The 20,600-nt window shown below is 42.7% G+C and overlaps 1 protein-coding gene across 1 annotated transcript in view; it reads right to left on the bottom strand.

Annotated features, from left to right (window-relative positions):
- The window catches only part of TRIM44 (tripartite motif containing 44), a gene marked incomplete at its 5' end in the record, with an annotated part of 67,825 nt that overhangs the window by 29,129 nt on the left and 18,096 nt on the right, over positions 1-20,600 (bottom strand). Inside the window, one exon of the mRNA XM_034644805.1 lies at positions 17,844-17,921. Coding sequence (XP_034500696.1) covers positions 17,844-17,921 — 78 coding nt within the window. The remainder of the gene's footprint in view (positions 1-17,843; positions 17,922-20,600) is intronic.

Here is a 20,600-nt window from a genome sequence, read left to right as displayed (position 1 = left end):
AGGCCAGGCAGGACAGTTCTTCGACCTGAACCTTCATCTCAAGCAGGCCAACATTTTCATTCTTTGCCTTTCTACTTAATACTAGACCCTTCCTTCCTAATCTGACTTCCCTTTTCTATAATAAACCAAAGGTTTTTTTAAAGCCCTTTTCATTAAGCGCATCAAAATAATGGCTTCCATAACAGCCAAGCACTTAGCACATGCTACTCCTGTCATTTGAAGGTCCTTATAGGAGCTTCAGTCATCCTGAGGCTCCTCAGAAGAGCAGATTTTAGTGTCTTGAAAAACTCTAAAAAAAGATCTAATTAGGTGATCCAATGACTGACCAAAGTGTGAAGCCACTTACTTTAGAGAAATTTCAGGCTCATCAATGAGAAATGGACATCCTCACAGTATGTTAGAGGGACATTTGCTTCAGGACCTCATATAACCATAGGAGCACTAACCCTCATGATACAGCTCATATAATAAGGTGGGAGATGGAGTTAGGAGCAATGCTGGGTGAAAAGAGAAGGTATGCCTAACTTTGGCCTGGTTCCATCAGTGGGTGTTCTCTTGTCTTTTAATCCATGACAACGACAGGGCCTTATGAATAACGATAATGAAAACATAAAGAGCTACCATGTGTAGGCAGTGTGCCAGGGGCTATTACATATGTGTTTCTCATCTAACTCTCAGGTAGGCAATGATATTTTCATTTTATGTTAGGGAAACTGAAGCCCACAGTGATTAAGGTACCTGGTCAGTGCAATGCAGCAGGTAAGCTATGGAGCAGAGATTCACCTCAGGTCCCCTGTTCCGGGTCAGTGCTCTGACAACCACTCCACAGAGCACCCTGCTACCGAAAAGGAAACTGAGCCCCTGAGAACCAGCATTAATTAGACCACTGGAAAGCAACTCGGCACAGGGGAGAGCCCTCAGGATGAGAAGTCGGAGGCCCTGAGTGTTAGTCAGTCCTATCTTTTGGAACCAACTAGCAATGTGACTTAGGGCAGATCACCCAATCTCTCAGAGCCTCAAGCTCCTGCACTACTAAAAATGAGCCAGTTTTACTTCAATACAACTGCATACATTTTGCATTCTTGGAGCAATAATTCACCAATCAGGATTTGTCTCTAATCACAATTGTTGCCAAAACAAGAAGGGTTTTGGGGGACTAGAAATCTGCCTTAGAAATTCTAAAGGTGACACAAAATAAGTGTAAAGAGAATACGATGACCTTTTTCCTTTGACAATGCTGCCCTATCAAGCAATTACCCTCTCTCCTACCTTTCATGACCAAGCTTATTTAGAAAGTCATATAAAACCTGCTGTCATAAACACCAGTAAAGAGTCTACTAGTCACCAACCCTATTTGACCTCATTACTGACCTGTCTGTAGCATTTAGCACTACTGAGGCCCCTCAGTCTTTAATTTCCTTCCAGGGTTTCTGTGACCCTGGACTTCCCTGGCTTTCTATCAGCTCCATTCCTACAATTTTACACACTCTCTCCAGGTGACTCTGATTGAAAAAGACTCCTCTAACCAGGGTTTTTTCAACCTCAGCACTACTGATACTTAGAGCTGATAGCTTTTTGTGTCAGGGAAATGTCCTGTGCCTTGTAAAATATACAGCAACACCCCAGGCCTCTACCCAGGAGGTGATAGTAGCATCACCCCTCACCTCCAGACATTGTCAGATGTCCTCTGGGGCCCAAACCACTTCCTCTCCACACCTTCCACCTTAGTAATTTCATCCCACTTTTGCAATTCAATTCCTCCCTCCGCGGAAATGGCTCCTACACCTGGATNCACCTTAGTAATTTCATCCCACTTTTGCAATTCAATTCCTCCCTCCACAGAAATGGCTCCTACACCTGGATTTTCTCTCCAGGCCTTTAGACTCACAATTCCTTTTCATGTGTGTCTCTGCCTGGATACTTTTCTATTACTCGAACCATTAAGCCTCAAACTGAGTCCTCTCCCTCCTCCTCATTGCTATCATTGCTGCCTTTCCTGAGTCCCCAGACAGTAGGTACTACTGCAATCATTTCACGTGTGTTACATCAATTAATCATCACAATGATACCAAGTAATGACAATTATTATTCTATCAATTTTACAAATGAAGGGACTGAGGTTCAGAGGGGGTAAGAAACCTGCCCAAATTCGTACACAGAGTAAGTGGCAGAGCTGGAATCTGCACCCACACAGTTTGACTACACAAGCTTCCCTTTAACCACAGTCTTATTCTTCGATATCTTCCCTTCAGACCTTGTCCTATTCCCTGCCTTCCCCTTAACACCACCACAGTTTAGGAAATCACCCAGGCTCTAAATTCTGGAGCTAAGTTTTCTTTTCTCCACCAGGAACAGGTCTCTTGACTTAATATCTGGAGGAGAAACGATGACACCTTTGCTGGGCTCTTGCACAAAATGGTGGTCAATACATAAAATGTCAGAAGCCATCCCACATCTGCCTCTCCACCACACTGGCTGAAGAAGTCTGCCCTTTTATCTATGAAAACCCCCTTCTTTGCATTCCATTCTATACTCTCCACTAATATCTCTACCCAATCTCTAGACCCAAATGCTCCATTTTCACTCCACCTGCCCCCTTGCCCCAGGGCCTTTCAGCCCACTCCCACTCACACCTCTAACTTGCTGAATAAAACCCCAAGTCCCAAAGAGATTCTGGGTGACCCCCACCCCCCCATCTCCTCCTTGGTGTTTAGACCTTAGCTTTGTCTTATACAATCTTCTGTTTGGCTTCTACCCTCAACTCAGGTAGGAGCCCCGTATTTCAATCAGAATACTCCAGCCTGCCTCTATTTCTGCCAGAGTGCTTCTTCCTGAGACTATAAATTTTGGTCCTTGGTACTTAAGCAAGTACTCTTGTTCTTTAACAGCTTCATGAATATGCACCTATAGAATGCTTCTTCTGAATCTCCTCCCTTCGTGGTTTTCCCTCCCCCAAATACAAATAGGAATATACATGTACATGCACACATGCACAAGTGCCCACACACACACAGCACTGGAGGCTCAGGACTATGTTTCCTAAATGCTTTGTATTAGAAAGATCCTGACAAACACGTGAACTGAATCTGCTAATCAGCTATGAAGCAGACAGCAACTGTGCGCCCCCAGCCAGCTGAGAGAGATNAGTTAGGAGCAATGCTGGGTGAAAAGAGAAGGTATGCCTAACTTTGGCCTGGTTCCATCAGTGGGTGTTCTCTTGTCTTTTAATCCATGACAACGACAGGGCCTTATGAATAACGATAATGAAAACATAAAGAGCTACCATGTGTAGGCAGTGTGCCAGGGGCTATTACATATGTGTTTCTCATCTAACTCTCAGGTAGGCAATGATATTTTCATTTTATGTTAGGGAAACTGAAGCCCACAGTGATTAAGGTACCTGGTCAGTGCAATGCAGCAGGTAAGCTATGGAGCAGAGATTCACCTCAGGTCAGCCCTGTTCCGGGTCAGTGCTCTGACAACCACTCCACAGAGCACCCTGCTACCGAAAAGGAAACTGAGCCCCTGAGAACCAGCATTAATTAGACCACTGGAAAGCAACTCGGCACAGGGGAGAGCCCTCAGGATGAGAAGTCGGAGGCCCTGAGTGTTAGTCAGTCCTATCTTTTGGAACCAACTAGCAATGTGACTTAGGGCAGATCACCCAATCTCTCAGAGCCTCAAGCTCCTGCACTACTAAAAATGAGCCAGTTTTACTTCAATACAACTGCATACATTTTGCATTCTTGGAGCAATAATTCACCAATCAGGATTTGTCTCTAATCACAATTGTTGCCAAAACAAGAAGGGTTTTGGGGGACTAGAAATCTGCCTTAGAAATTCTAAAGGTGACACAAAATAAGTGTAAAGAGAATACGATGACCTTTTTCCTTTGACAATGCTGCCCTATCAAGCAATTACCCTCTCTCCTACCTTTCATGACCAAGCTTATTTAGAAAGTCATATAAAACCTGCTGTCATAAACACCAGTAAAGAGTCTACTAGTCACCAACCCTATTTGACCTCATTACTGACCTGTCTGTAGCATTTAGCACTACTGAGGCCCCTCAGTCTTTAATTTCCTTCCAGGGTTTCTGTGACCCTGGACTTCCCTGGCTTTCCATCAGCTCCATTCCTACAATTTTACACACTCTCTCCAGGTGACTCTGATTGAAAAAGACTCCTCTAACCAGGGTTTTTTCAACCTCAGCACTACTGATACTTAGAGCTGATAGCTTTTTGTGTCAGGGAAATGTCCTGTGCCTTGTAAAATATACAGCAACACCCCAGGCCTCTACCCAGGAGGTGATAGTAGCATCACCCCTCACCTCCAGACATTGTCAGCTGTCCTCTGGGGCCCAAACCACTTCCTCTCCACACCTTCCACCTTAGTAATTTCATCCCACTTTTGCAATTCAATTCCTCCCTCCACAGAAATGGCTCCTACACCTGGATTTTCTCTCCAGGCCTTTAGACTCACAATTCCTTTTCATGTGTGTCTCTGCCTGGATACTTTTCTATTACTCGAACCATTAAGCCTCAAACTGAGTCCTCTCCCTCCTCCTCATTGCTATCATTGCTGCCTTTCCTGAGTCCCCAGACAGTAGGTACTACTGCAATCATTTCACGTGTGTTACATCAATTAATCATCACAATGATACCAAGTAATGACAATTATTATTCTATCAATTTTACAAATGAAGGGACTGAGGTTCAGAGGGGGTAAGAAACCTGCCCAAATTCGTACACAGAGTAAGTGGCAGAGCTGGAATCTGCACCCACACAGTTTGACTACACAAGCTTCCCTTTAACCACAGTCTTATTCTTCGATATCTTCCCTTCAGACCTTGTCCTATTCCCTGCCTTCCCCTTAACACCACCACAGTTTAGGAAATCACCCAGGCTCTAAATTCTGGAGCTAAGTTTTCTTTTCTCCACCAGGAACAGGTCTCTTGACTTAATATCTGGAGGAGAAACGATGACACCTTTGCTGGGCTCTTGCACAAAATGGTGGTCAATACATAAAATGTCAGAAGCCATCCCACATCTGCCTCTCCACCACACTGGCTGAAGAAGTCTGCCCTTTTATCTATGAAAACCCCCTTCTTTGCATTCCATTCTATACTCTCCACTAATATCTCTACCCAATCTCTAGACCCAAATGCTCCATTTTCACTCCACCTGCCCCCTTGCCCCAGGGCCTTTCAGCCCACTCCCACTCACACCTCTAACTTGCTGAATAAAACCCCAAGTCCCAAAGAGATTCTGGGTGACCCCCACCCCCCCATCTCCTCCTTGGTGTTTAGACCTTAGCTTTGTCTTATACAATCTTCTGTTTGGCTTCTACCCTCAACTCAGGTAGGAGCCCCGTATTTCAATCAGAATACTCCAGCCTGCCTCTATTTCTGCCAGAGTGCTTCTTCCTGAGACTATAAATTTTGGTCCTTGGTACTTAAGCAAGTACTCTTGTTCTTTAACAGCTTCATGAATATGCACCTATAGAATGCTTCTTCTGAATCTCCTCCCTTCGTGGTTTTCCCTCCCCCAAATACAAATAGGAATATACATGTACATGCACACATGCACAAGTGCCCACACACACACAGCACTGGAGGCTCAGGACTATGTTTCCTAAATGCTTTGTATTAGAAAGATCCTGACAAACACGTGAACTGAATCTGCTAATCAGCTATGAAGCAGACAGCAACTGTGCGCCCCCAGCCAGCTGAGAGAGATGTGGTCACAGCAGACTATGGACCAGTCCTTACTGTGAGAGATGGAGATGTAGCCACTGTGGCTGTGGCATCACTGCCAAGCATTCCCTCCTCCCAGGGCTGCCTGTTCATGCTGTCAGCTGCTATGACTCTACTGCCATGACAAGTTGACGTGGAACCCAGTGTCGTGGCACCGAACTGGATGCACCAGAGAAAAGTTCAACAGGAATGCTAGGCTCCCTTTGAATTGATACAATTGCTTGCTCTTTGGATGCTTCTCTCCTTGCCTGACCCCAGGGTGGCAATAAAGAAAGCAATCACAAACTTCTGAGCACCACTCTTCCTGAGTGAACAGAAAAATAATTCTGGGTGACCCCTCCTGTAGAAATGTGAAAGTAGAAGAAGGAATCCCCAGAGACACCCAGGACCTATAACAGGAATAAGAGTGAGAACTTCTATTTCACCTTGTTTTCTTGTCTTTCTTCCATCTTAACCTGTGCATAAGCTAGAAAGACAGTTTCTGCTTCAGAAACTATCCTGCAGGAAGTGGGAGATGGAAATTGACACTGAGAGTTTCAGGGGCAACTAAACAGAAATTGTACTATTTTTAAGCCTCTTAGACTTGAATATACAAAGCACGCCTATATTATCTGCTAAAGATTAAAGCAATTTTAAAACAAGACTCACCCCTCCACCTTCATTCCACTTCTCTATCCAAACACTTTCCCTGCAAAGCCAGTTATTTGTGTGCTATCAGAACCAAACAACTGCGTACCACCGGGAACACTGAGGAAAGGGCACTGAGATGGAGGTCTCGGTCTTCTTTGCTACAGCTGTCAAAATGGTAAAGCTCATGGAGTCTGCTGTGGTCGAGAAAGAGGTGTGAGTACGGACTCTGCTAACTCGATGCTTCTGAAAGGTGAAAGTTTTATTTGTAAAATAGAGGTAATAATATCATTCTCACAGATATTTTTGTGAAGTTTACACAAAATAATACATAAAAAGAATTTACTATTCTCTGGGCACATACGAACATCAGCAGAACTATTCTGCTGGTCCAGATAACAGTAACCACGAACATTTATTGTGTGTTTTTCATACGGGACCCACTGAGCTTTCACAGATAAAGAGTCCCCAATTAGTCTTCTTAGAGAAAGAGTCTATAACCTTGGGAGTACAGATTCTAATTTCCCAAAGGAACACAGGAAGGTCTTTCTCATACAACCTAGGCATGAAGACTAAGGATNTCTTTCTCATACAACCTAGACATGAAGACTAAGGATGTCAATCAGAGGCTCCTTGCCTCAGTTTTAGTAAATGGCCACAGGCTGTCCAGGAGCAATGTTTGCCTTTTTTAGTTTTATATGATCAGATACAGTCTACTTCAATGATACTGAGGCAAAGCACAGAGCGCAGGAAGGATAGGTTACATTCTGCCTCTCAGTTCCCACACACAGTCTGTGGGTATAGTCAACCTCACAACCTGCTTCTATCATATTTTTTCTCCTCTGCAGACTAAAACCCTATTACACCCCTGGAGCAGCTAACAATCTGCTTACCTAAGAACCACAGGGCTTGTTAACTAACTACCACTGCTAAAATACTTTTTGGGCCCCCAAGGCCATGCTAACCATCTTCCATTCTTTCTTTCTTTTTTTTTTTTTTTAAGATTTTATTTTTTGAGAGAAAGAGAGCATGAGTGGGGTTAAGGGCAGAGGGAGAAGCCCGCTCTTCGCTGAACAGGGAGCCCGACACAGGGCTCCATCCCAGGATCATAACCTGAGCTGAAGGCAGACGCTTAACTGATTGAGCCATTCAGGCGCCCGATCCTCCATTATTTCTCATCTCCGCCTCAGAGGTTTCCATTCTCAGGGTACTCAGTAATAAAAGCGTAATATGATTAGTCCTAGCTTACGGATGACACTAAAGGCTCAGACAAATCAAGAGGGACAGGTAATAAGTGCCAGAGGACTCAGGTCATCTGACTCCAACATCTGTGCTCTTCCGCCAAAGAAGTAAAAGAAAGCATGCCATACTCAATAGGTTTTTTTCCCTGAAAGTCTGAACAAACTCTCTATTGGTATACTATTCCAACCCATCTTCCATAGGTGAAAGTTAGTAACCTCCTACAACTACTGACAATTCTACATAGCAATCATAGAAAGGCAATTTATTGGCATCACTAACCTTAGACAAGTCATTAAACCTCTTAAATCTTTGCTTCTTGATCTATAAAATGGGGATTATAATGTCTAGCTAATCAGGTTGAGCTAGAAATTAAGGAGCTATCAAAGACACTATTTCACTGGTCACAGAAGTAAACAGAAGCCATTCAACAAAGCATAGTCATCAACTAAATCATTGCGTTGAATGGACATCCTCTACAGCTACAGATGGATTCTGTCCTTAACGCCGTCAGGAGAGATGTGATTCTCAAATTTTGCCTTTTATATATACACACAAGCATCTACATACAGACCGGAGGTAGACTGAGAGTTGCACTCTGTAACTTTAGCCTTAAGTTATCAAAGAAAACATCTTTTTCCTTGAGCAGACCTGAGTTTTATTTCCTAGCTGAATGAGAGGCTGAACTAACAAGAAAAGGGGAAGAAGGGAGACAGGAGAGAAGGAGGCCCTTAAATAAAGGTTTGGGTGGTTTTTATCACTATTATCACAGTAAAGTTTTATATCTAGGCACCCAGGCTCCTAAATTAAATGTCAAATACAATCCTGCACTGGCAACATGAAGTGTGGCTGCTTTGGGGGACTCCTGACAGCTCCACTCCCCTCTCCATGTTGGTCACGTAATAAGCCCTTCAAGCTTTGGCAGAGAGTATATTATCAAGTCTCCTGTCAGTGAGGACAGGAGCTGGAGCACGGGGAGAAGGACATCACAATGTGTTAATTTTATTAAGCCATTTAAAGCTCAATCCTTTTGCTTTCTAACAATGCTCCAGCCCAACAGGCAGCTCAGAAACCATGCCCACCCCAGTTTCAAAATGCCTAGAGCTGATCTGTACAGTACTTCAATTAAGAGCTCTGGTGCCCCAATAGAAAGAGGATGGCCAAAGGGTAAAGCTGCAGGAGAAGCAGGAAGGGGAAGTAGGAAGAGAACAAGAATCTCAGTGTTGTTTAAAGTGAGGACGTATCTCCTAATGTGTCTCTTAAATGTGACACTTAATTTCTTTTGTGACAATTTATTTTTCTTTTAATTGGGCACCAGGCAGCTTTGCTAACTAGAGAGTTTGCTCCATAACAATAAACATAATTGCTTCTATGCATTGATTTCTTGTTTCTATTGGGAATATATAGACACACAGCTGCACACTCCCAAGGCAGAGAGATTTGCCTCAACTTGAATGGGCAATGGAGCGACACTGAACTAACCCCAGGCAAGGCAGCCACTCAAGGCCCACAGTCAGCCACCCAGCCAGGCAACGAGACCAAGGGGCTCCAACCCTGGAGATTTAACTCAATTTATCTGAATGCTATTATCACTCAAAAGAGGTAGCAGTGGCCCTTTAAAGTGTCACTAATCCTGGGAAGTGTTAATTGATCAAAGTATAGAATCTAGTTAGTTGTAAACACGTGGCTTCTTTTTTCTCCGCAAGGATCTGAAGGCCTCCTGAACTGTGGGAGTGGGACTGCTGCCCCCACGGACCACTGGCCTTCTGCTGGAAGCAGGGGTGGATCTGAGGACTGGGAGAAAGCTAGCAGCAGCCACCCTGGACAGGATGCTGTACTAAGCACTTTTTTTTTTTTTTTTAAGATTTTATTTATTTATTCGACAGAGATAGAGACAGCCAGCGAGAGACGGAACACAAGCAGGGGGAGTGGGAGAGGAAGAAGCAGGCTCATAGCTGAGGAGCCTGATGTGGGGCTCGATCCCATAACGCCAGGATCACGCCCTGAGCCGAAGGCAGAAGCTTAACCGCTGTGCCACTCAGGCGCCCCTGTACTAAGCACTTTAAATGGATTATCTCATTTAATCTTCCTAACAAGCCTATGAAGTATGTACGATTATCCCCTCCTTCAGAGCTGAAAAAAAAGAAAAACCTGAGACATGAAGAGATTAAGCACAGGATCTGCCTGAGGCAGAACTGGTGGTCAACACTGGAGGTAATCTGACCAGGTGCAGTCGGATCCAGAGCCCGCACCGTTAATAACTGTAGAATACTGCCTCTCCCTGACAGGCTGACATTGGGTTTCTGCCCCTCATCCCCACCTAGAAGAAAGGAGAAAGACAGACTATTCACTGATGAATGGAATTACTGGGTCATATGGCCACTCTAAGTCTAACCTTCTGAGGAACTTTAAGGGCTAACAAAAGTGATTCAGACAGAAATCTCTTACGGTCTCTCACAACTTTATTGAGATATAATTCCCATATCATACAATTCGCCCATTTAAGGTATACAATTCAGGGGTCTTTAGTATATTCACAGAGTTGTACAATCACCCCATGATCAGTTTGAACATTTTATCTTCATCACACCAAAAAGAAACTCCATGGCCCTTAGTACTCAGCCCTACCCCACTTCTCCATCTCCATCAGCCCCGGGAAACGAGTCTCTTTCCGAGCTGTAGACATCTGCCCTATTCTGGACATGTCACACATATGGAATCACTCAGTATGTGGTCTTCGGGGAATGGCCTCTCCCACTGAGTGCCGTGTTCGAGGGTCAGCCTTACTGCAGCACTTACCAGCACTACACTTCCTTGCTGCCAGTGTCCCGCTGTCTGGATATACCAGATTTTACTCACCCGGTCATCTGCCGGGCTGCTTCCACAGTCTGGGTGGTATGGAGAATGCTGCTATGAACACTGGGGTGCAGTTTTGGTGTGGACGTGTTTTCATTTCTCGGGGATGTACCCAAGAACGGAATTGCTGGGTCATATGGCAACTCTATGTTTAACCTTCTGAGGAACTGCCAGACAGTTTTCCAAAGTGACTGTACCACTTGCAATTTTTCCACATCCCTGCCAAACGGAAAACTTCTCTTTATTGAGAAAACTGCAGAACTGTAGTCCTAAAAACCATCAGCCTGCTCCGGCTCCGCTATTACTGCCTGGGTGACCTCGGGCAGGAGCACTTCCTCTCCCCCTCACCTCAGTTTCCTCTGCTGTAAAGCAGGGAATGCCAGATGGCCTCAGACTTCCCACTGAGCCCTCCATGTATTCATTTAGTCCCAGCCTGGGAGACACCCTGATGGGGGGGGGGGTTGTGGGGAGACGCCATCAAAGGGACAGCTTGGGGCTGACTGCACGACCGTGTGTCTGACTTTGCATTAACTAAATTTCCACTGTACCTGAATTATCTTAGACTGTGACTGGCATGTCTGGGGAAACAAACAAACAAACAAACTTCACAGAACGTGCTTATGCTATTAGGAAGAAAACAGAAATGCCATACTGGGTAAAACTTCCATTGGGCAATAACGGCAGACTGGCCTTCAGGATTTTAGTTTTCCAAGCTGCAGTTCAAAGACTGAAGTGGAGTCAAATGATAAAAATGTTTATAAGGGATGATATCCAGTGAAAAAAGGAGGATACAAAATATGTATGCATGTCTATACACACAAAAATACATAGTTATCTAATTGTATATATACTTACACACACATAGAGTAATAGTTATCTAGAGAGAAAATACTAATTCTCTATTTGAAAGGCAAAGCACCATGATATTAACCAGTTTTCTCACAGGTGTGTCTTAAAGTGTGATGTACTGACCATGTGCATCAGAATCTTCCAGGCTGTATATTAAAAAAGCAGTCTCAGAACCACCAAATTAGATGTTCTGGGTGAGGCTCAAGAATCTGCATTTAAAAAAAGAGGTAACCACATGGATGGAACTAGAAGGTATTATGCTAAGTGAAATAAGTCAGAGAAAGACAACTATCATATGATCTCACCCATATGTGGAATTTAAGAAACGAAACAGAGGCTCATAAGGGAAGGGAGGGAAAAATAAAATAAGACAAAATCAGAGAGGTAGACAAACCATAAGAGATTCTTAATTATAGGAAACCAACTGAGGATTGCTGGAGGGGAGGTGGGTGGGGGGATGGGGTAACTGGGTGATGGGCATTAAGGAGGGCACGTGATGTAATGAGCACTGGGTGTTATACACAACTGATGAATCACTGAACTCTACCTCTGAAACTACTAATACACCATATGTTAACTAATTGAATTTAAATAAGATTAAATTAAATTGAAAAAAGAGGTACTCAAAGTTTACAAATGACTGCAGGTAGCAGATTTTTTTCCTTCTATATACTTGTCTGTTTTTTCCACAATTTTCTACAGACAGCATGTATTAGTTTTATAATTGGGGGGACAGGGAAAAGGGGAAGTTTTTTCATTTTGTTTTGATAAAGGCAGGGGGATGGTGAAGGAGAGCAAAGAGCTTGTTTCTCCTCTTTCTACCACCCAAGTGTCTGCAGAGGATAAAAAGGGGCCACATTTGCTCCTCGGTGGATTCTGCACCTCAGAGCCTAGCTTGGGCCTGAGACAACACAGGTATTTTCCCATTTGGTGTCCTCCATCACTCACAGGGAACTACTGAGGCACCAGCCTCATTCTTCATTTAGCCAGTGCTAAATGCTCTGGGCTGTCACGGCTCCTCTCCATCTCCCCATATTTTCTGTTGGAAAAGGCCATTCTCCAGTCCTGGACCCTGGGGTTGTGGGCTGCAGTATCCAGTAAAGGCAGGTAGAAGGAGAATGTGAGGGAAAATTTGTCAGTGAAGAGTCATACTGCTGAGGAGGATAGCACACACCTCTATATTTACTTATCTGTGGGTTCAACAATTGTTTGCAGGGGAAGAACATGGAGTGGGACAAATGTGAGGTCCTCGTCCCGTCACTTACGAGCAAGCTCTTTAACCCCCCTAAACCTTGGATTGTTCCTCCATAAAACAGGACAATTAATATTTCTTTTCATAGCGTTATTGTAATAGATAACGCATATCTACTACCATGCGTATCTATTACTATCACATCACCTAGCGCCTACCAGGCTAGGGCTTGAGGGTACAGAGATAAAACAAAACACTATGCATGCCCTTCAAGATCACTACTTACAACTTCTTTTTTTTATGGAAAGTGTAGAATTAGGTCAATAATTCTAATAACTTTCCGACCAGAGGAACACTTTTGAATGAATCAACTTGATAACTGAAGCAGCTCAATTCTCTGTTTCAGCTGGCTGCATAAACACCGCCCCAGCAAATGCTTCTGTCTTGGGGCAGGGCAAGGACTAGCATGAGGCCTGGATTGACCCTGGTAAATAACAGGACCCTAACAACAAGAATTCAAGTAGGTTTTGCTTATATCCATTACTCTTTGTACATGCAAAGCCCCTCATTTTTTTAATGAGTCTTTTTTTTAAAAAAAATTTAAGGTTTTCCTTAATTTATTTGAGAGAGAGAGAGAAAGAGAACACAAGCAGGGGGAGGGGCAGAGGGAGAAGCTGACTCCCCAGTGAGTGGGAAGCCTGACACGGGGCTTGATCCCAGGACCCTGGGTCATACCCTAAACCAAAGGTAGGCGCTTAACTGACTGAGCCACCCAGGCGCCCCAAAACCTATCATTTTAACAAGAGTCTGATTAGCAAAGGAGAGTGAAGGACTGGGCTATGTTCCATGTCAATGATATCAGCTACTAAAACGGACTGTTAAGTTCTCTTGCAATTATAAAATGCTATGTAAATGCTAAATAAAAATAAAACAATTCTCAGATCTATTTAATTTCATGTTGCTAGACAATTCTCTGGTTTTAAACTTTAGTAAGAACGCCTTTAGAGACTGAACACAGAAAAAAAACCTGATATGTTTTAGGCAGTGTTAATATGGCTAGGTCCCATGTTTAATCCCACTCCAATCCGAGAGAATAATGTGAGCCACTTGGCTTGAGTTCAAGGCACTTTTCTTGAGAATAACTTCTTGTAAGATTAGTATGATTTCATGATACAAAGCTGTGTTTTTAACTGTTTCAAACACACCAGCCACAGGAAACAAGGAACAGCGCATGTTAGATGGAAAGAAAATCCATCAATACTAATAGAGTGGCTGTTATTAACTGCATAATAAGATGTTAGTTGGATTAAGTTTAGCATGTTACGTTTTTGGTTCAATGCTTTCTGAGAGGCTGGGCAGGGGGAAGGAAGGGAAGGGAATCAATGTGTTTTCTGAACTTCAGTTTCCGCTGGGTATACTATGAAAGATAACTGCATAGTCACTTCACAGGAGAGTTGTAAAGAACTCAGAATACCTTCAATTTCTTAAAAATCCAGGTATGGACATAGACATGCACATACACATACCTGATTAACTACATCTTTTAATTTCCCTAAAGTCTAGCACAAATATAAGAAATCTACATACAAAAATCTTACTTTGCGCAATAAATGTTTCTAAAAAGTATGACTGAAAAAAATATGTTTGTGAACTGGATCATCTCAAACACACTGGGATGCCTACTTTCAACTAACAAACTAAAGAGTGTTTGTTACTAAAAAATACTCTCTCCATTATATACAAAGTTCTAGATCCCTGGAGATACGCATCCTTTAAATTAGGGCTCACCATAGCAACCTGCGTGCACAAAACTTAATCTGGTTCTGTACCTTATTTCCCAGCCACCACTAGCTCTGATTCCCATCCTCAGGCTCACCCCTAGTGGCTGGGATTTGGTGTCTCCTGCTGTTCCTCTGCTCTTAGAACTCAACCCACTCTTGTCACATGACATGAGCCTTGATCATCCCCGTAGATCCTTACCAGAACTCCTCTCCCTCTCTCGGGCCTCGCTGTTTCTCTGCTGGACATGGCGCTTTACAGGAGCCCTGTCCTCTCAGGCAGCCTCCGCCACCTCCCTTTCCTCTCCCCTGCTCCTCTGCTACCTCAGCTCAATTTGTTTGTTTTGTAAGCCTGGATTTTTATGGATCTCACTTTTTTGAAGTTGAAATCACTTAGACTTATTTACAAGGGCTCTTCTGGCCATCTGCTGAAAGGAATGGAAAAAAAAATCAAAATGAGAGAAGGAAAATCACTAAGGTCAGCATAGCCTCTAGTCACCCCTGACCCACTGAATCAGCAGCTGTGGGGGTGGGCCCAGCACTCTGTAGTTTTTAAGTCCTCCAGGGGATTTTTATGAACATTGACAGTTAAGAACAACTGGTCTGGATGAAAAAAGGGCATCTGACAAACATTTTGGACAAAATGAGGCTTCTATTAAGAAAAATTAGCCTATGTTATTGACACAGAAGAATGTCCAAAATATTCTGTGTAATAAAACCATAGGTGCAGTATAATTCTTGTAAAATATCTTAGAAGTATATTTCCACAAGGAAAAATGTCTAGAAGGTTACATACCAAATTGTTAATAGTGGTTAGCTTGGGGGAAATTCATTTGACTTTTCCTTTATGGATATCTGTATTTTTTAATCTATAAGCATATATTATTTTATAATTTTAAAAAAGGGTTAATCTACTCATCTTCCACTCCAATCTGACAAAACTCAGAGGTAAAAATTAACTCAATCCCCAGTAGATTTCAGTGTCTGGACTAACGAAGTTTTGTGACGCTTTAGGGAATTCTAGAGGAAGTGAGGCAGAGATAGTGCCCAGTGCTCCATGACTCAAATCAGTGCTTCTATGAAAAGCTCCTGGGCCAGGAAATGACAGGTCATAAAGCCTGAGAGATTCTGCCCTTCTTAAATAGGCCAACTTAAAAAAGGGATGGTAGAGTTCTGAGGGAAAGCAGAACAGACTAAAAACTTCTCTTGGTAGACAACTACTGGTTGCAAAAATTATGTATATAGAGTCCCATTTTCCACCCCCCCATTTGTGACCTGGCAGTCATTCTGCAATTACATTGGTCCTTCTTCAAGCTGGCTCCAGGTATATAGAGTATATGCGTATGGCAGACCAGGACGGGGCCTGAAAATAAAGGACATTGGTGGAAATAATCCAGGACAAGATAAAGAGAAGATAAAAGAGGTGAGTGTGACTTGATCCAAGATCAAGTCTGGTCCTAAGAAATATCCTTTAGCTCATGATGCACCATGGGAAAATCCTGAGGCTTCCACGAGCTGCTCTCACGGGACCGCTCAATTTTTTCACCGCTGGCAAGTTTCCTATGAGAAGCACTCTATGCACTCATAAAGGACCCCGAAGCACTTTACCTGTATTATCACCATGCACAGAAGCCACTCAGTGTAATCTGTATACATACTCTTGCTCTTCACTGCCTACAAGCATGTGGGTGTGGCAGAAACAGAAAATACAGTTGTCTCCTTCAGGATAGCTGTTGCCCCAGAAATCAGAAAAACTTCGTAAAAAAAAAAAAAAAAGCTTTCAGTAATCCTTAATAATTAATTAGTTCATCTCCACTAAAGGAAAACTACTTATACCAGGGGTCTTTCTACTAAGAGCTAAGAAAATTGATAAAGGTTACACCAATTTTTTTTTCTATCAAGATACTCTCTATATCTGGAGCCCTAACTACACCAGAAGACAAGAGACATTACCAATGCCCCAATATTTTCAATGCTGTATGAAGAGAAAGTTCTTTTGTAGATTGGAGACTCCAACCACCTTTTGAAAAGCCTGTCATTGTCTGTGGCTCTGCCTCGATAGTGTTTCAGATCAGAAAATCGGGGCACAGGGGCGCCGGGGTGGCACAGCGGTTAAGTGTCTGCCTTTGGCTCAGGGCGTGATCCCGGCGTTATGGGATCGAGCCCCACATCAGGCTCCTCCGCTATGAGCCTGCTTCTTCCTCTCCCACTCCCCCTGCTTGTGTTCCCTCTCTCACTGGCTGTCTCTGTCGAATAAATAAATAAAATCTCTAAAAAAAAAAAAGAAAGAAAGAAAATCGGGGCACAAGGTGATTAGATGGTAGAAAGGAGATGAACCGCAGTGCTTAGTCTGTAACGTGACATAAAAGAAAGAGCACACGCACTGGAGTCCATTTGAATCCCAGCTCTAAATTATACTAGATTCAGGGCAAATGGCCCTACCTCTCTAAGCCTCAGTGTCCTTATCAATAAAATGGGAACAATAATCTACTTTACCCGGTTGTTACTAAAATCACAAGTATGTAAGAGCAGAGGGGGAAAAAGAAGTTAGCATTTAATGGGCAGAGAGAGTTTTGGTGTGGAATGACTGAAGAAGTTCTAGAGATGGATGGTAGTGGTGGTGATGGTGGACAACAATGCGAGTACTTAATGCCACTGAACTATACACTTAAAAAAGGTTAAAGTGGTAAATTTCATTATGTATATTTTACCACAATTTTTAAAAAAGATATGTAAGGCTCCTAGCTCAGTGTTCTGGCTCTCTCAGTGGGTAGTTAAGAAATGCTAGCCTGTCCCGCATATAAAGAACTTTAAATTTAAAAAAAAGGGAGTGGGGAAACAAAAAGTCAAACAAAATTGTGCTCCTTTCCCTATTTGACTGTGGGAGGCTTTGACTTTCAGGCAGAGCCAGCTGGGACCAATACCCAGTAATGCCACAGTAAGTCTCTGGGTAGGAGAAGGGAGGCTGTGTCAGTCATATTCCCTCCGGCATGTTCAGTTCCCAGTCCACCCCTACCCTGGTATGGAGTCTCCCAGAATATCAATCTTATAGCTCCCAACATATTGCAAAGAAAGCTGGGAAGCTGAAACCATTTCCCAGACCACACTCCAGGTCATGAGGACAAAAGCATTCACAGTGGCAGCTGATTCCTGTAAGTCAAAGAGAGACAAGACACTAGTGCTGAACACCAGCTGGGTGGGTCCGGAGCCTGCTCCAGTCCCCAGCATTAAGATGATCAGTACCTTGGATGCCTTTGACTGAGTTTAATGGACACAGAGGACAGTAGTCTCAAAGGCCCGTTAAAGGAAGATGAAAAATGCACTTGTCTGCAGTTCGGGGAAAACAATTAATGACTATATGTTGTAAGTCATAAAACAGAGAAGGGAAAAAACAGATGACTTATCTCTAGGCATATTAAACCACTGCTTCTGATAGGCAGGCTTAATTAGATCTCGATGCGATGTTCAGACAGATGATCGTTAACATCCTGGAACTTAGCTCAAGGAGAACAAAACACAATACCCAATCAATTCCAAAACAATACTTACTTTAGGATCTGAGCTCTTGAACTTCAACCTCTCCACCAACTCTATCATTGCCGCCTTCAGTCCTCCTGAGTCTTTGCTCTAAAAGAAAGAAAAGTCAGGGGTCATTAGACAGCATTTTGTTGCTCTCTCAAACACAAACAGCATTTCATGGGACAATGAAATGGAAAGCAATTTTTTCTTCTTATTAGCCAAGAGAACTAAATGACCAAGGAAAGCTGCACTGTCCCTCTTCCTCTCTCTATTGGACAAAGAGGGGAGGACATAAATTGCCCAGTGACCTGAGAGAACTACTGGAATGAAAATTAAATGCAATTTGTACAGGCTGACTCACTGCTTCATTTTAGGGTTCAGCTGTGCCAGTGTTCACTGAGGGCTGAGGCTCTGAAAAGAGATTTTCATCTAGGATGTCCATTTTATGACCTAGTGATTTTCATTTTGAACTTCCACATACCAAATACAGAAGTATGCAGTACTAAATATTCTTATAGAAATAAAAACAAAGAAAATGCCCCAAGATTTAACTGGAAATGGTATTACAGTGTACTGGTTGAGTACAGGTTTTTGAGTCAGACATACAAGGTTTCAAATTTGGGGTCTGTCATTAACTAGTGGACTAACCTAGGGTAAATTACTTTCTCAAAACCTCCTGTCCCTTCTATAAAACATAGATTAAAAACACGGTTATTTTGAGGCTTAACTGGAACAGTGTCAAGGTATTGCCTAGTATATGGCACATAACAAGTATTCAACAAATGTCTCCTATTATTATTACTGCATTATAACAATTTACAGTTTTTTTCCCCAAGATTTTATTTATTTATTTGACAGACAGAGAGAGGGAGAGCACAAGCAGGGGGAGCAGCCAAGGGAGAGGGAGAAGCAGACTCCCCACTGAGCAGGAAGCCTGATGCAGGGCTCGATCCAAGGACCCTGAGATCATGACCTGAGCAGAAGGCAGATGCTTAACCAACTGAGCTACCCAGGTGCCCCTGCATTATAACAATTTAGAGTAGCACAGTCCAAGACAAATGTAAGCCACAAATGCAAGCCACATATGTGATTTTAAGTTTTCTAGTAGCGACAAAAATAAAGTGAAATTAATTCTAATAGATTTTACTTAACTCAGTATATCCAAAATATTATCACTGCAACATGTGATTTCAACATAAGATATTAGATACATTTTTCCATACTGAGTCTTTGAAATCTACTGTGTATTTCACATATACAGCCCAATTCAATTTAGACAAACCACATTTCAAGTCCTCCAAAGCTATACATAGCTAGTGAACTACTGTACCGGTCAACAGAGATTTAGAGAATAAACTCTAGAGCCACACAGCCTGGATTCAAGTCCCAATTCTACCACTAGCTGTGTGACTTTAGGCAAGTCACTTAGCCTCTCTATGCTTCTATTTCTTTATCTGTAATATGAAGCTAATGACAGCACTTATGTCACAGTGTTATAGCAAAATTAAATGAACTAATATATGTTAAGGTGCTCAGAAAAGGGCCTGGAACATGGTAAATGCAACAGAGTCATGAGACATTCTTATTATTGTCTGTCTGCCACACAATGTTTTAAACTTCTTAAGGGTAAGAACTACAGCTTCTATCTCTGTATCTGTGCCCAGCATCAAGAAGTGTTTGAAAAAGTCTGCTGAACAAATGAACGAAAATGCAGAAGACATGAATGACCTAATTTTAATACATGTGTGTAACATACTCCAAAAATCACATAAATTAGTTTATTTTCTTATCTCAACTCCTGTGTGGGATCAGGTAGGATCATCACCTGCACCTTACCAGTGATGAAAAGGAAGCATGAGGAAGCAAATGACTGACATTTTTTATGGGGGAAGGGATAATCAAGAGCTACAATGTAAACAAACACCACAAATATCTGCTACTCAAAATTGGTCTCAGAATCAGTAATATTTTCCAAATTTGCAGAATCAACTCCAATTCCTCTAAAACAGGAAATTCTTACTAAGACCCTTTTACGTAGATTAAAATAGACCAAAGGCTCAGTCTTGCTTTCCCTCTAACTCCCATTCTCTCCCAAGTCTATCCAGCAAAAGCCTGGTGTAACATGAATAGATGGATATCTGATTTAGATATGCTCTCCAAACACAGCATAGTTAACATTCCCATTCTAGTTAGGGTTCTAAATTTTAATAATTTGTAGTTTTTAAATGATGGTTTACAACTCTCCAAATTTCATCACCAATTTAAATCTTTAATCTCTGTGATCTCACAGCAGACAGCTGGGAAAAAGAATCCGGAGGTCACATACCAGAGAGTGGGTGAGACCAGAAGTACCTAAAAAAGGGTTAAGTTGCCAGACACAATCCTGCTTTTATGAGATGATCAGACAATAAAGCCTGTCTGGTGATATCATTCCTGTAACCTGCTTCTCATTGGCTGAACAAGCAGGTCACTTGTCCCTGGAAAGCTCTCTTCCCCCACATCCCAGCTGCCAGCGCCCATTTTAAGCTCTTCAGCAAGAGCCCTGATATATTATGACTCCCCCCCTGGCTCTAGAGAACAGAAAGGAATGCACCAAAACTGTGCCTTATAACATTCAGAAAAGAAACAGAACGACGACGGCATCCCTCAGAAGCAGACAGCACGTTTGCAGGCAGATGTGCCTTGTGTGGAGAGATAAGGGAACCCTTAGCCTTCTTTCATAAAAATACGGTGTGTCAGCAGAATCCTCCCTCCTTTTCACCAAGCATCAGCAGCACTGCCTACCCA

The sequence above is a fragment of the Ailuropoda melanoleuca genome, chromosome 16, assembly GCF_002007445.2.
Source record: "Ailuropoda melanoleuca isolate Jingjing chromosome 16, ASM200744v2, whole genome shotgun sequence".
In the NCBI taxonomy this organism is placed as follows: domain Eukaryota; kingdom Metazoa; phylum Chordata; class Mammalia; order Carnivora; family Ursidae; genus Ailuropoda; species Ailuropoda melanoleuca.
The sequence above is the reverse complement of the archived record's forward strand: the minus strand, read 5'-3'. Positions and strand labels throughout refer to the sequence as shown.